Genomic DNA, 14,915 nt, shown 5'->3' on the forward strand with positions numbered 1-14,915 from the left:
TAAATAGGGAGTACCAGTTAAAGTTCACATCTTCTCATTCAAAAGCACAAGAAAAAGTGTGAAAAGTTTGATGTGCCGAATCGGCTCTGTTTTTGTTTGGCGTGGACATACTTGGATGCTCCCAACTCAATACTTTCTTCAAATTGTATGTCTCCTGTATATACATGGCCAGCTGTCCCAAAATGTTTGCACAAAGTGTACTGCGAGATGATAATAGGAAAGCATTTTCGAGTGTTTTGTACAGAAAAGACAAATCATCATTGAGTATTTTTTGTAGTCATGAAAACAGTGGCTTTTAATGTAAACACTACATTCGATTGGTTTTTCCATCACAGACATCCCACATGAAATAACAACCATTCACTAAAGAGGAGGGAGATAGAGAAAAAAAGCTGCACAGAAAAAAAAATCACTGATTTGAGAACAGATAGTATAAAAAGACAAATGAAAGTATCAAGAACAGAATGCGAAAAAACAAAACAGGTATATTATGTCATTAAACACATTTGCTCTCTCTTTTCCAAACTGTAACTCAAGAGGACAAGAGCAAGAGTGCAACATAGACAGCTCGATGAAGGCTAACATATAGACATGACTAAATAAGAAATTTTAATATTTACGCATTGAGTGGGTGTGTAAGTGTGTATTGTGTGTGTGAGAGAGAACTGTGCTTTTCATTGTAGACCTGAAAGGTGTGTCAAAACTATTTGTTAACAGAGGAGGAGGAAAAATGAGGATGATTTGATAGAGCAATGTGACAACATGCGGCATTACCAACAAGCGGACGCAGCAAGAAACGTGTTCCCCCCCAAAAACAAACTGTCAATCTGAAATAATAAAAAATAGATATTGTTGTAATATAATTTAATCGTTCTGAGTCAGGCTAAAGTGAGGACACGCGTTCTAATGCAGGGCAACAGGCAAAACTGTAACGAGAGCGGGAGATGGGGCACAGTTCAAAGCATTACAACACGTCGTCTTTTGAGAACTCCAAATCAGCTTGCTGTCTAGCTGGAACCAAATGCAAAACATCTTTTAGTTTACAAAAGGGAGATATATAGAGAAAAAAAACGTTTTGTAGCTACAAAGCACAGGAAATATTGTAGAATATTACAGGATCATTGGGAGCATTATGTAATACCCATGTTCGTTTATGCGGTTCCATTCTTGACCTTGACACAGGGTGATTTTTAAAAATCCTATTTTTTTGGTGTGTGTTTTTTATTTTTTTTATTATTATTATTTTTTTAGGTTTGACATTAACGTTACTGCAACAATCCCAAAATCTACAATTGTGTCTTTCCGGCACCTTCTTACATAACCATTCAACTTTCAAAACCTTGATTATACAGTAGTTGGTTGCATCCAAAAGCGAAACCATCTCTTGCAACTGGTAGTGACGGACAAATGAAGCTTCATGAAGCTTTGTGATGATCTTTTGACGCCTCTAGATGGCACTCTTGGTTTAAAGATGCAGTGGAAGTGTAATCAATTCCCATTATACTAGCCTTTATCTTTAAACCAAGAGCACCACCTAGAGGAGTAAAAAAACAAACAAACGAACAAAGCAAAGAATAAAAACAAACCCCGCCCACAAAACCTGCAAGTGTTCATGAAGCTTAATTTCCCCATCACTAGCAATTGGACTGTTCTGGTTGTCTTACAAGCCATTTTGTGTCTCATCTAGTGTTAATTTCACCAACAAAAACTAAACAAAAATAATTTTGTCAACACATTTCAGACTAAAACTAGACTCGACTAAAACTCTCTTTAATAAACAATAACTGGGAATAAATCAGTATGCATTTTCATCGATTAATAAAGATGAGATAAAAATGTACTTCACTGTACTAAAATCTGTGAACGTTTTAGTTCATGAACAAAAATGCAGACAAAAATTACATGATTTTGTAAAATCTTGTCTCTGTTAATCTGTCACGTCTGTGACACTGTCATGTGACACACAGCACAAACATGTGACAGACAAGAGGTGCATTCACGGTGAAATGTTAAAAAAAAAAGTACATTATAGTTATAACTTAACATTAATCCAATGTTTCAACAATAATGACTATAGTGACTGCTAACTAATGCTGGCTAACTAGCTCATAGCATGGAGCCATAGTAGCCACTGTAATTGTGTGTCAAGTTATTTTTCCATCAAAAAGATGAGAACATTTTATGAGAAATAGTTTTAGAACAGAAAAGGTTCAATATAATCAGCTGACAAAAAATATTCAGGGGTAAAATCCTGAAATTCTAGATTTATAGTAGACTAAAATTGGACTAAATAAAAATGGTATGAAGTTGACTTAACTGTGATAAAACTAACAAGTGTGCCTGAAATTGGACTAAAACTAAGACTACATTTTAAAATGGCAGACAAAATTAAGACTAGTCTCACCTGAACAAGTTTACTTCGTTCATACACATAGGATAGATAAGAGAGTGTTAGCCCGAGTGTTGGTGTGTCAACACAACTGCAGTATTTATCTATCCCCCTGCAAGCCAAAAGTGGCTCCAAAAAACATCTTCTAAGTCAACCACAACAGCCCAGTTGGCTCGACGATGAAATGAAAATATTCACAGCTATCGCTCTTTTTAAATTACTTTATGCCATTTGTTTTCTATTAAAATGTTGTTTGTTTTTTTTCAAAGTGCTTTTATTTGTTTTTCCATTTTTAATGAGTCTTTAAAAAATATGAACAATATCTATGTGGATCTTTTTTCTTTTTTTTTTGGTCACTTTATACAAAGGCTGGAGTAATATCATGCTATACATGTGAGGGGCATTAACAGGCGCAAGGAGGGAGAGAGGCCTTTTGACCTCGTATAACCTCACCCCCCCGAGGCCCACCTCCAATAATAACCGTATGCCAGGGTGCCATGCATGGATGAAGGTGAAAGACGTAAAAGGCATGACGGTGTATACTGTAAATGTAGAGAAAGAGAGATACAGCATGTCTGGGATAGGATGTCGTTATCAATAAATAAATGAATAAATTAACCGACCATTTTCAAACCAGGACTGATCTTCCTTACACCGAGAATATTAGTAGAGGTTATAATAGTGAGAAAGGTAGTTATAACGTGTACTCGCTTCTAAAGGCATCGCTATCTACAGTACAGTACCTGCATGTGTCACACCTGGCACTGCTTCCCATTGGCTATCAGGCTAAAGTCAGTATGGGAAACACTTCCTGTCCATGCCAGGAGTCCATGTGGAACAGTAAAGTCATACAATTTGAAAAGAAAATGTACAACTAAATGTCTCCAAAGTGTCTCTGCTAATGTAAACAAAAGACAAATTCATTTGTGTTTGACAGTTTCAGCAGGTCTTGAGTGTTTTTCAAAAGGTTTTGATTGGCTGACCTGTTTAATTAATATTATTTAAGTGATAGACATTTTCACATATTTATTCAAAATCGGTCCTACATAAACACTACTGTTGCAAGAAATACAAATAATATACAACAAATGTGTCAGGTGAGACAAAATGTGAATACAAATCTGTGTACAGGCTGATGTAATAAATATAGACATAATTGACAAAAATAAAAGACAAATCCATGTCCAAGGTAATAAAAAAAGATATTTTGTTAGCAACAAAAGACACCACAGGAAAAGAAAATTTGATTAGAATGGAGACTTTCATCAACTTTGTTCGAGAAGGTTTGAAGGCTGCAGAGTTTTGTGTTTCCTTCGAAAGCACGTTTGTTTGTTTGGCAGCAGGCCAGAGAACATCAGGGAACAAGCCAGAGCAAGGGACAAGAACTAAAAACATTATATATAATATATATATATATATATTTATATATGTATGCCTAGTATTTCTTTTTCAATTATCTTCATTAATATGTACCTAGTTGCATTTTTCTTCTTCTTTTTGTTAAAATAATCAGCATCGTTACCATCATCATTTCCACAGCAGTGTCAGAGTTCGAGGCTTGAGGAGGAGGACGAGGTGGTCGAGGACAACGTAGGAGAAAGGAAGGAGCGGGCGGGGGTTGTTACACCGGGCTGGCTTAGTACAAGCCGCATCCTCGGAGGTTGTTGGCGATGATGATATCGGTCACGGCGTCAAACACCACCTGGATGTTCCCTGTATCTGTGGCGCAGGTCATGTGACAGTAGATTTCCTTATTTGGGGAGCGATTCTTGCTCTCAAACTGTGCTTGGATATAAGCTGCTGCATCCTCGTAAGTGTTTGGTCCTGGAGGAAGATCGGAAACGCGGGGGAAGTTAAGACGTGTCAGTTTGGTTGTCACATTAAAGAGTTTGCAATTTCCCCAAAAATCACTTCTGGTCATACTTGGAAAATTATCAGTGTAAACCTGAAACTACAATGAATAAATAAATAAAAATCCCTACCACACCCAAAGAAAATCAACCAATCAGACACAGAAGGTGCGAGCTACAAAGTGTCAGACATTTGTCATGCATTCATATGCACACTTTTGGCAGTTTACCAAACAAAACCATCACTGCGGCTGTAGATGAGAAGCTGAAGCCGAACCCAACGCACAAGACGGGAGTTGATGGTGATGACGAGTGGTTGTCAATCCTTTATTAACTCATTTTCTCCCAACAATGTATAAATAGGTTCTATTTTAAGTGTTTTAAGTGTCCCAAAGACGTATTTATACGTTTGTAATTTATTTTATTGTATTTTTTTTTTAAATACTAGAGCATATGGGGTATATGCCACGGAGGAGGCGGGACTTTTGGGGATTCCGGTTTGCGACATGTAAAGAAAATCAATACTCAATAGTCTCAATACTTGCGCTTCCGACGTTGTGCCCCTCGGTTACGCATCGCCCTGCGCGCTCCTGCCCATTGGCAGGAGCATGCGGTTGGGGGGCGCAGGGGTGGGGGTGCAAGTGTTGGAACGCAGCCAGCAGTGGCCGGACATGGCGCTGATGTGTGGAAAACCGGAAGTCGAAACTTGTGGCATCTACCCCATAGAAGCCTTTGATGCAACCGCCTCTGAACTGCAGAGAACGGTAGTTATTACAAAAATGGCCAGCAGGTGAAAGCAGAGTATAAGAGATCAACCAGGGCCATGTTGCAAACAAGCTGTTTTCCCCACAGTTTAGAACAGATTTTTGAATAATGATGAAATTTAGCTACATTCTAACGCTAACTACTGCAAAACGGAAACAGATAGAAATGTTCTTTTTTTTTTTTTTGAGACTCTAATCTTTCTTTTGGCAGGTTCCATGTTTTTATAGCAATAGAACACAATATTCTGTGGGCCTTGCAAAATCCAGTAAAACAGCCGGGAGAGAATGGGATTGCTTCAGTGAAAATGTATGGAGTGAATGAGTTGTGCATTTTTTTTCTTACTGTACAGTGGCCAGTTGAGGAACACAATCAATGTTCTTTTTCTTCTTCTTCTTTTTTGTCTTTTAGTAATAGTTGCTTCATTCAACTTATGTTGTTATGAAATGTAGTTTGTATTCAATCCCATCACTCAACTCAAATTACTCAACTCTTACACTTTCTTAACTTGGAACCCAGGGGCAGCAGACACAATGAAAACAGCAGAGGCCCCTGAACTGAACCCTGTGGAACACCAGCTGTGACTTTACACTGCACTACTTTTTTTTTTTTTTTTACTGTCTTTTATGTACAATTCCCTTTTTGATAACTTGGCACAACAACAAAAACATTTTTTCCCAGTTTTTTTTTTTTTTGGAGTGAACCAAGAGCTCAAAACACTGTGAACCGACTAACACAAATGCAAATAACGTGTGTGTGTGTTTTTAAGACTAGATGGATAATTATCTTATCTTAATGAGATTTTGTGCACGTTAAGGTTGGCTGATACCAAACTCTGTCGCTGTTATCCATCTCCATGCATTCGGCGGCAATGACTGTTACCTGTGTACTCAGGGAAACAAATGCTGAGCGCTGACTTCTTGATCTTCTCTGCAAACAAATCTTTCTTATTGAGGAAGAGGATGATGGAGGTGTCGATGAAGAATTTGTTGTTGCAGATTGAGTCAAACAGCATCAGAGACTCATGCATGCGATTCTGTGGAAAGAGAGGAGGAAGGGATGAGAATTTTGTGTTTTCCGTATTAAAAATATAGTGTAGGAAAATGTAAGACAAATATCTTTTAAAACAGCTGCATTCAAGTCATTCTTCCTTCAGTTGTCAGGTTTTTGAGCTAAAAATAATCTTCACACAGATCAAGTTCCTCAAGTTGTGCTTTATTATCATTTCAAGATATTTCCACTCCAATATCAACAATGACATCACAAGTGATGGGGATACAGTTTTAGTTGTAGTCGTCAAGTATCCACATATCTTGACGACAGTACCACCTCTGCTTAAATTACACTTCTTCATCAAGTAAAGCTCTCATATACCCAATTTTGCTACATGGAGATACGGCAGAGCAGAAAGGTTTCAAGAGAGCAATGATGACTACTAGCAAATACTCACCCTGCTGAAGCGCACTCCATCCTGAAGGGCTAATTTGAACAACTGTGAAGTACTAAGAAGCAAGAGCCCATGCAAAAACAAACAAAAAAAACAGACAAAAAACAGTCTTCCTTTCATCCATCCATCTTCTATATACTACTTGTCCCGTTGTGATGCTTGGGAAGCAGACTTAAGTCGAGAGACTCTGAACTGATCACCAGCCAATCACAGGTCTGGCACTTGAAACCCAGTGACAATAACAACATTCACATAGATGAAAATTTGGAGGCTATACTGAAACCAACATACTGTAACTGCTTTTTGGACTTTGTGAATAAACTGGATTACCCAATACAAGCACTGGGCAAACATGCAAACTCAACAATGCAAAGATCCACACATCAAAATACTTTTACTATTAGGCAGCAGTGACATCAGTTAAAGTAAAAAAAAAAAAAAAAAAAAAAAAAAAAAAAAACTTTTAAATTGAGTTTTTGTTATATAATATATATTATATTATTTTATTTTATATGTAACTTATGATATTTAAAATTTGGGTAACAATATATATATATATTTTTTTTAATTATTTGTAATGGTGACATTAAAAATAAGTGGGTTTATTATGTCGTCAAAAGCTCTTTGGAAAATGCTGAATTACAAGTGTGGGAAAATGAAGCTTCATGAACCTTGCAATATTTTACATATATATCCATTTTCAGATCTGCTTCACCTTGAATGGAGTAAAATGGCAGTTATGATTTAAAAAACATTACACATTGTCTCTAGACTTTCTAGGTTTTGGCTAGTTTAACTCTGGAAAGAATAAATTCTATATGAATTATTTTCGATGGGGAAATTTTCCCCTAAATTTAAACCTATTCCAAAATGTGACATTTGAGGTCCTCTGAACATGCCAATTAAACCCTACTCATAACTTTTTGTGATATTTGTCTCACATTCTGTTCAAACATGTCAATAAATAACACAATAAAGGTCTTTAAAAAATACAAGTTGTACTGTGACATTAACTGTTTGACCGCCAAAAACGTTTAATGATGTATGCTAAAATCCTAATGAATGCCGCCATAAACGTTAATTGACGTCATCTATGTTTTTTGTTTTTGTTTTTTTTTAAATCAATGGGCAGTGCAACGTCTTGTGGAGCGCTGCCAGGTCAATGGACTTGTAAAATCAAAAATACCCACTAACAATGGCCAGCAGATGGCAGCATTGTCTCTCTTTTCAATGGGCACAAGTGTATGACTTCCAATGAAACATGATGAATCTGATGAAATAGAAAGTTTTCAAGGATGACGTGAACGATCAGAGCCTTTGTCACATTAAATCTAATTCACAGAACGTCACTAAACAAAAAATATTTGTGTCAAAGTCACTGTTGTGCAGAAAATGTATCTTTTCACAAAAAGCTCGTTTTCTCCTTATCTTTTTCTATTTTCGCTTATTTTACGCAAATGACCTATTTTCAAATGGTGATTCCTAAAAGAACGGAATAAGGTAGAAATGTACTTTTTCTTTTCCTAATAAAAGCATGGAATCCAATCTTTCATATGGTATCCACCATGTTTATGTAGTCATTGTACACAATATTCTGTTTGCCTTGCAAGATGAGTGAAAATGCTCAAAATTAGTTGGCACTGTCGGGTTTTTTCTTTAAGTAACGTTTGGCAGTCAAAGAGTTAAGCTAAGTTATGAACTAATTATCCTCAAAATGTCTCTAATTTAATTATTACATGTGTATCATGTGTTTACTATGTCACAGAAGTATACATCCGGAACAAACACACATATATTACACTTCAGACAAACATAAGGTAAGATGCAAAACAAAGTAAAAGCAGTGGGTTTACTCCCATGAAAAAATAAGAAATGTACTACTCATCTATAGTGAAATAGATTCTTAGGCATTTAAAACCTAAAAGGGAAAATAAGGGATGAGCAGCTCACAAAAAAAGAAAAAAAAGAAAAAGAAAACCACAGAAACAACAGTGGAGCCAACACCTGACTACACAATAACAACAGCTGCACATACAAAATTAGGGGGAGCCGCATGCTCACAAATGGCAATTCCTGCTCACATTTTCAAGGCAGTGCACATGCAACACAGCAATAATCTGACTTTCGCATTGTGCATGAAATTAAGTATTTCATATCTTGATTTTTATGGCTTCGACAGCCAGTGTGTGTGTGTGGCAAGGGTAGACGAGCGCCTCCTGGGTATTGAATCCACTCATTGGCTCTACCGCTGCACCACCTCATAGTGTCTCTCAATTTCTAGTGCTTTGCAATCACAAGCACATGCACAAAGCAGGTTGATCAACAGCCTGGGGCGGCTCAGTATCTCTAATTAGGACGCACCATATATGGAAGTGGGAGACGTCATCTACCTGGCTCTTAAAATAGGAATTTGGATCCAAGCAGACAGTAAATTATTTTCTGTATGACAATTTCCACACTAAAGGAGTATTAAACAAACTATATTCGAGGTGTTGCATGCATGTCCACAGATCTCTTGAATTGAATTTGTCATGCAAGTTTTTCATTAGGTTGAGAACGGAGCAGCAGCAGGGTGGAAACTGGAATCCCAGTGAACAACATAAGCAATACACTTTTTTCACAGCTCAAGTTTGACTTATTAGGGTACAGTTGCAAAAAGAAGCCCCCGGTTGCTCGATAAAGTCAATTGCGCCACTGAAGCACTCTGAGAAGTGGCAGGTTGAGTCAGCACACTACATCTCAGGCTTTAGCGTTAACTGGCTTTATGAAGACAAGAAGCAAGAAGATGATGGCTCCCATAAGTACCATGAGCAATAATAAAGATACTTTTTTTTTTTTTATCCAGTGCAAAAAAATAAACAAAATAGCGATGCTAAAAAAAATAAATAAGTTGCTGCGGGATGAATGTTGAATTGTCATGTAGGCCTCAGCCTGGGTTATTGTTGCAATGCACAGGTGATTATCCATTCATAGTATTGACTAGTGTTGTTCCGATACCGATACTGGTATTGGCAGAGGTGCCGATACTGCATTAAAACAGCGGTATCGGTAACTACTCACAAGTAACATGCCGATAATATTAATTCCAATGCTAATATAGGATTTTGGATGCAGCATCTTGTGTCTTGCTCATGCACGACATTCACTGGTATGTCACATGTTCACTACATGCCGATCTAAGATATCCTATTGGCCCTTGAATGCTCTGAATCAATAGGACAGCTTTTTCATGTGGAGGGAAAAAAAACAACTTAAGTATCGGTATGGTATCGGTATCGGCCGATACTGCAAAATTGGGTATCGGTATCGTAATCGGGGGCCAAAAAATGGTATCGGAACAATACTAGTATTGACATTAAAAAAACTAGAAGATTTAACAAAGTCAAAGACTCAATAAAATCACTGAAACATGAAGCTAACAAGTTAGATTGATTAGGATTCAATTGGGAGCAATATTGAGTCATTTGATAACATCATGAGGCTCACAGGCAACCTTAAGGTTCTGTATACTACTAGGGCCAATTTAAAGACACATGTATTTGGATTGACCCTAGGACCACTTTGATATGAGGTGACCTCGAGGTCATGACATCATCAGGCCAGGCCAGAGCGTCGGAGACTGTCGGCGATGATGACATCAGTGGCAGCGTTAAAGACAAACTGCACGTTGTTGGTGTCTGTCGCGCAGGTCACATGGGAGTAAACCTCCTTTGTCGATGACTTGTTCTTGCTGTTGAACTGAGATGTAATAAAGGAGATTCCTTCCTCGTATGTGTTTGGCCCTATGAACACAGAGATGACACAGGCTTGACGTCATGATATTACATTCTACTAATATGCTTCTATGAACCCAGCACCAAATATGAAATTGTAAAATTAGACCGCTAAATGCAAATAAACGAGATCTCAGCGGTATTGATTCATTTCACGAATTGACTGCATGGACCGTGGTTCACATTCTAAAATGAATGGAGGGCCAAAATTAAAAATAAATAAATAAATGTGAAAATAAATACGATTCTAAAAATATCATTAAAAAATTTAATACAAAAAATAAATTGAAACAAAAACAACAAAATATATAGATATAGATAAATAAATAAAAGTAAGAATAAAAAAAAACAAAAAACAAAAAATGAGATTCCAAAAAATAAATGTGGAAATAAAGACAAAAATAAAATATATGAATAGATTTAAATAACAATAAATAAAAAGGTTCTGCTCTCATATTTATTTCATGCTGCAGACACTATCAGCGTGAAATCTGTCATGAAATGCAATTCAAATGAACAAAGAAGTCTCGCCGACTTGTATGGAGAGCTCCATCAATGGACGACCATCTTGTCCTCTGATACTACAATTTGCGACTTGAGTTGCTCAATAACTTCACACAAGTTCCTGTAAACAACAAGGTCCATTGTTCCCATTCTCCCTTGCTGTGGAACGGACAGAGTCCAACATAGACTGACATTATTGAGCAATCAATAACATTTCATTACAGATTTCATAATGTCTGCACTGAAGCATGAAATAAATAAATATGAGAGCAGAGTGTTTTTACCAAATGACATTTAACTCTATTTATACATTTATTTTTGTGTTTATTTCCACATTTATTTTTATTTTTTTGAATCTCGTTTTTGTATTTATTTTTACTTTTATCCATCCATCCATTTTCTTGACCGCTTATTCCTCACAAGGTTCGCGGGGGGTGCTGGCGCCTATCTCAGCTGGCTACGGGCAGTAGGCGGGGGACACCCTGAACTGGTTGCCAGCCAATCACAGGGCACACAGAGACGAAAACCATCCACACTCACACGCACACCTAGGGACAATTTGGAGCGCCCAATTAACTTGCCATGCATGTCTTTGGAATGTGGGAGGAGACCGGAGTACCCGGAGAAGACCCACGCAGGCACGGGGAGAACATGCAAACTCCACCCAGGAAGGCCGGAGCCTGGACTCGAACCCGAGTCCTCAGTACTGGGAGGCGAACATGCTAACCAGTCAACCACCGTGCCGCCTACTTTTATGCATTTATTTATTTATTTATTTATTTATTTATTTATTTGTTTGTTTGTTTATTTATGTATACATGTTGTTTTTATTGCATTTATATTTATTTTTTTGTATTGAAATTTTGAATTATTCATTCATTCATTCATTCATTCATTCATTCATTCATTCATTCATTTTCAGAACCGCTTGCTCCTCACAAGGGTCGCGGGGGGTTCTGGAGCCGATCTCAGCTGGCTATGAGCAGTAGGCGGGGTACACCCTAAACTGGTTGCCAGCCAATTGCAGAAATTTTGAATTATATTGTATATAATTCTATCAATTTTTATTTTCATTTTTATTTATTTTGACATTTTTGGTCCTCCATATAATCGATTGTGACACCCTCACTAATGCAAGAACTGGTTTTGCAGCTTTTCACTTGTTCAAATGCTTTTAGATCGGGTCAGACGGTGGCGAGCCGAGTCATCTGTGGGCCAAGTGTCACGAACAAATCTGGCTCTCAGTCATTGGCAGCGCCGTTGCTTGCTCGTCTGTCTGCTTCAGTTGCAACACCACCAAAGCATGCACGGGGTCCTTTCATGCCAAAAGATGAAGAAAGGAAGAGGGGAATGATTGGAATTTTAATTCTCTTTTTCTCACAGTCATGCTGTTCGGGTCGCTCTCGACACTGTGTTCCCACAATCTTGCTTTCTCTGTTTATTTCTGACATTTTCCCAATTAAACACATGCTTGCTATCTTTCTCACTTTGTCTTGTTTTCCCTTTGTCGGCTCTCCCGTTGCATCTCTTCAATATGAGCCAGTCAGCTGCTCTCTATTCATCACAGTCATCTATGAGCATTTTGCAATCACAGCCAGTGTTGGGGCAACTCACTACATTAATGTGGTTACAGTAATGATCAGTTTTTAGTGGAACTCACTATTGTAAGGCATTAAGAATACAATTTTAAGTCATTTTGTTATTGTTTCCTTTTTCCTTGTACATGTCCAACTTTCAAACCTTTACGCATTATTTAATTGTTATTAATCAATTTACAACGAGGAATAGATGTTAAAATATTCTGTATTTGTAATGTGCCTGGACAGTGACCTTTAAGCAGGCCAAATAGTTGGGATGGGAACTGCTTCCTGTTTTGATGGTGCTGTTATTGTGGTGTTTTATGTTAATGCAGTTATAGTCAAAATAAAAAAAACTAAACTGAACTGAATGATGACTTGATGACACACCCATAATTTTAATTGAATATTTAGGAACTAATAACACCCATAAACAATCGTACTTCAAGCATCTCATTGAAAGTAGGGACAGACTTCAAGCTTAAAATGTTGAATGAACCCCTTCCTGGTTCTTTTATCGTTAATGTTTGCGATATTATATTGTCAAGTACACAGCTGTGCAGCCCCTTTCTTTTAATATGCGGAAGGTCTAATATATTCAAAATGGTCTCTACTCTTATACTGTCTTGGCCGCCCACCCACATGTTAAATTTATTTTTTTCAATTGAATTCTTTTTATATAGAGCTTTATAACTACACCATATGGTGCCCAAGGCACATTACAATGCCTCACATTCAGCCATTCAAATCGGGGTTCAGTGTTTTGCTCAAGGACACTTGGACACTGTCACCAGGGGTAAGGATCGAACCCACAACCTTATGGATGGGGGACGACCACTCTACCACGTGGGACGGCTTAGCCTAGTCCATGTGAAAATATGTGACCTGATGGTCTAAACTGGTTTTAACTGGATAAGTGTGCCAGAGACAGGAAGCCACCAAATCAGGTCAGGCCATAGCTTGAGTCACCTATCCTAATCTAACAATGTGAAGCACACGTTAAAACAGGATAGTTTGGCTGTGATATGTGTACCTGTGTACTCGGGGAAGCAGATGGACAGTGGCGACTTGTTGATCTTGTGCTGAAAAATGTCCTTTTTGTTGAGGAAGAGGATGATGGAGGTCTCTTCAAACCACTTGCTGTTACTGATGGAATCAAACATCTTCAGAGACTCGTGCATACGATTCTGCAGAGGAGAAATTAAACACTGTCATTTTTTTTTAAAGATGCAAACTTATGTAGTCAGACTTAAACCATCATCCAGCAATTGACAATAGATGCATGCAAATTGGGAAAAAAACTAACAGGAAAACAGTGCAAAGTAGAGTATGTGATTACATAAAGCCATGCATTGTTAGTACTTTCTCTTTTAATTATTTTATTCTTCTCCTTTATTTTATAGATCACCACTTATGGCACAGTGCACTGTGCCGTTTTCTGTAATGACAGCACATGAAAACATTGAAAAAGAGTTTAACGACAACCAATGTTTAAGTAGTCAAATAAATGCTAGAATAATGCCATTGCACAGTTGTAAATTAGAGACCAACACAAACGCAAGGAAGTCATGCTAAGCTTATCCGCGTTTCCAAAGCACTCATACCTGTTGGTGGGCGGAGCATCTGTGGAACATCTGACTGCTGAATGCTTAGACAGGACAGCCGAGGGTGAGAGTGACAGGTGAAGTGGAAGATACCGCAGATGCTGCGAGGTGGAGCTTAAAGCAGGAAGCGGAAACGCAAGGGACACACTTCCTCGGAGGACACCCTTATACACACGCACACACATACATCACATATACATCGAATACTGAAAAGAGGCAGGAAACCAGTTGGCCCCAAAGCGGCTGTCACATTGCAGGACTGCAAGACTGCCTGTGAACATGTGTGGCTGCTTGTCAAGGTGAGGAAGTTGTCTTCAACAGCAAAAATGGAAGTGTGTTAATTTTGTGTTAATTTAAAGTTCTTTCAACACGACATTTTTTTTTATTTTTTTTTATTTTAATGATGCCCCTTACTTGGAAAGCCTGTACTGGAGGAATTACAGTCGCAACACAGCAGACACGTCCACGTCAAAATTTAACATTAATACATTTAATAATAATGCATATATTTGTGGGGTCAAGTTGTATTTTACAATTTGAAAAATGTGCAGAATTTACTTCATGTTAAAGATTAGATAGTAATATGAAAAGAAAAATGCATTGAGCTGTCATCAATGTCTTATGTCATGTCAATTATGCCATCTAGTGGCAGAAAAATGACCACAACACAAATCAAAATCATAATTTTTTTTTAACACAGTACAGCACATCTTTTAACTCATTTGCTCCCAATAACATATAAATGTGTTTTTAATGTTTTAAGTATCCCAAAGACGTATTTATACTTTTTTTTTTTTTTTTTTTTTTAATGCTAGAGCATACAGAATGCTTTGATGCAGCCTCTCAACTGCAAAGAACAGTTGCAGAAACGGCCAGCAGGTCGCAGCAGAGCAAAGGAGATCAACCAGGGCCATGTTGAAAAAAGCTCAATTACTCACAAGTTTAAATAGATTTGTGAAAATTGATGAAACGTAGCTATATTCTAATGCTAATTGCTGCAAAATGGAAA

The 14,915-nt window shown here is 37.6% G+C and overlaps 2 protein-coding genes across 2 annotated transcripts in view; both read right to left on the bottom strand.

The window, feature by feature from the left end:
- Nucleotides 1–254: 254 nt before the first annotated feature.
- Nucleotides 255–14,915, bottom strand: part of LOC144015942 (guanine nucleotide-binding protein G(o) subunit alpha) — a 93,432-nt gene continuing 78,771 nt past the window's right edge. The window contains exons 7-8 of the mRNA XM_077516449.1: nt 5,884–6,037; nt 255–4,213 (exon numbers count right to left, since the gene is read on the bottom strand). Of these exons, the coding sequence (XP_077372575.1) occupies nt 4,026–4,213; nt 5,884–6,037 (342 nt within the window). The 3' untranslated portion in view covers nt 255–4,025. The remainder of the gene's footprint in view (nt 4,214–5,883; nt 6,038–14,915) is intronic.
- On the bottom strand, nt 6,202–14,334 carry LOC144015943 (guanine nucleotide-binding protein G(o) subunit alpha-like). The gene is made up of 3 exons (XM_077516451.1): nt 13,907–14,334; nt 13,336–13,489; nt 6,202–10,230 (listed from the first exon to the last, which is right to left on the bottom strand). The coding sequence occupies exons 1-3, from the start codon at nt 13,934–13,936 to the stop codon at nt 10,043–10,045; spliced, it is 372 nt and encodes a 123-aa protein (XP_077372577.1). The 5' UTR covers nt 13,937–14,334; the 3' UTR covers nt 6,202–10,042.

The sequence above is a fragment of the Festucalex cinctus genome, chromosome 3, assembly GCF_051991245.1.
Source record: "Festucalex cinctus isolate MCC-2025b chromosome 3, RoL_Fcin_1.0, whole genome shotgun sequence".
Classification (NCBI taxonomy): domain Eukaryota; kingdom Metazoa; phylum Chordata; class Actinopteri; order Syngnathiformes; family Syngnathidae; genus Festucalex; species Festucalex cinctus.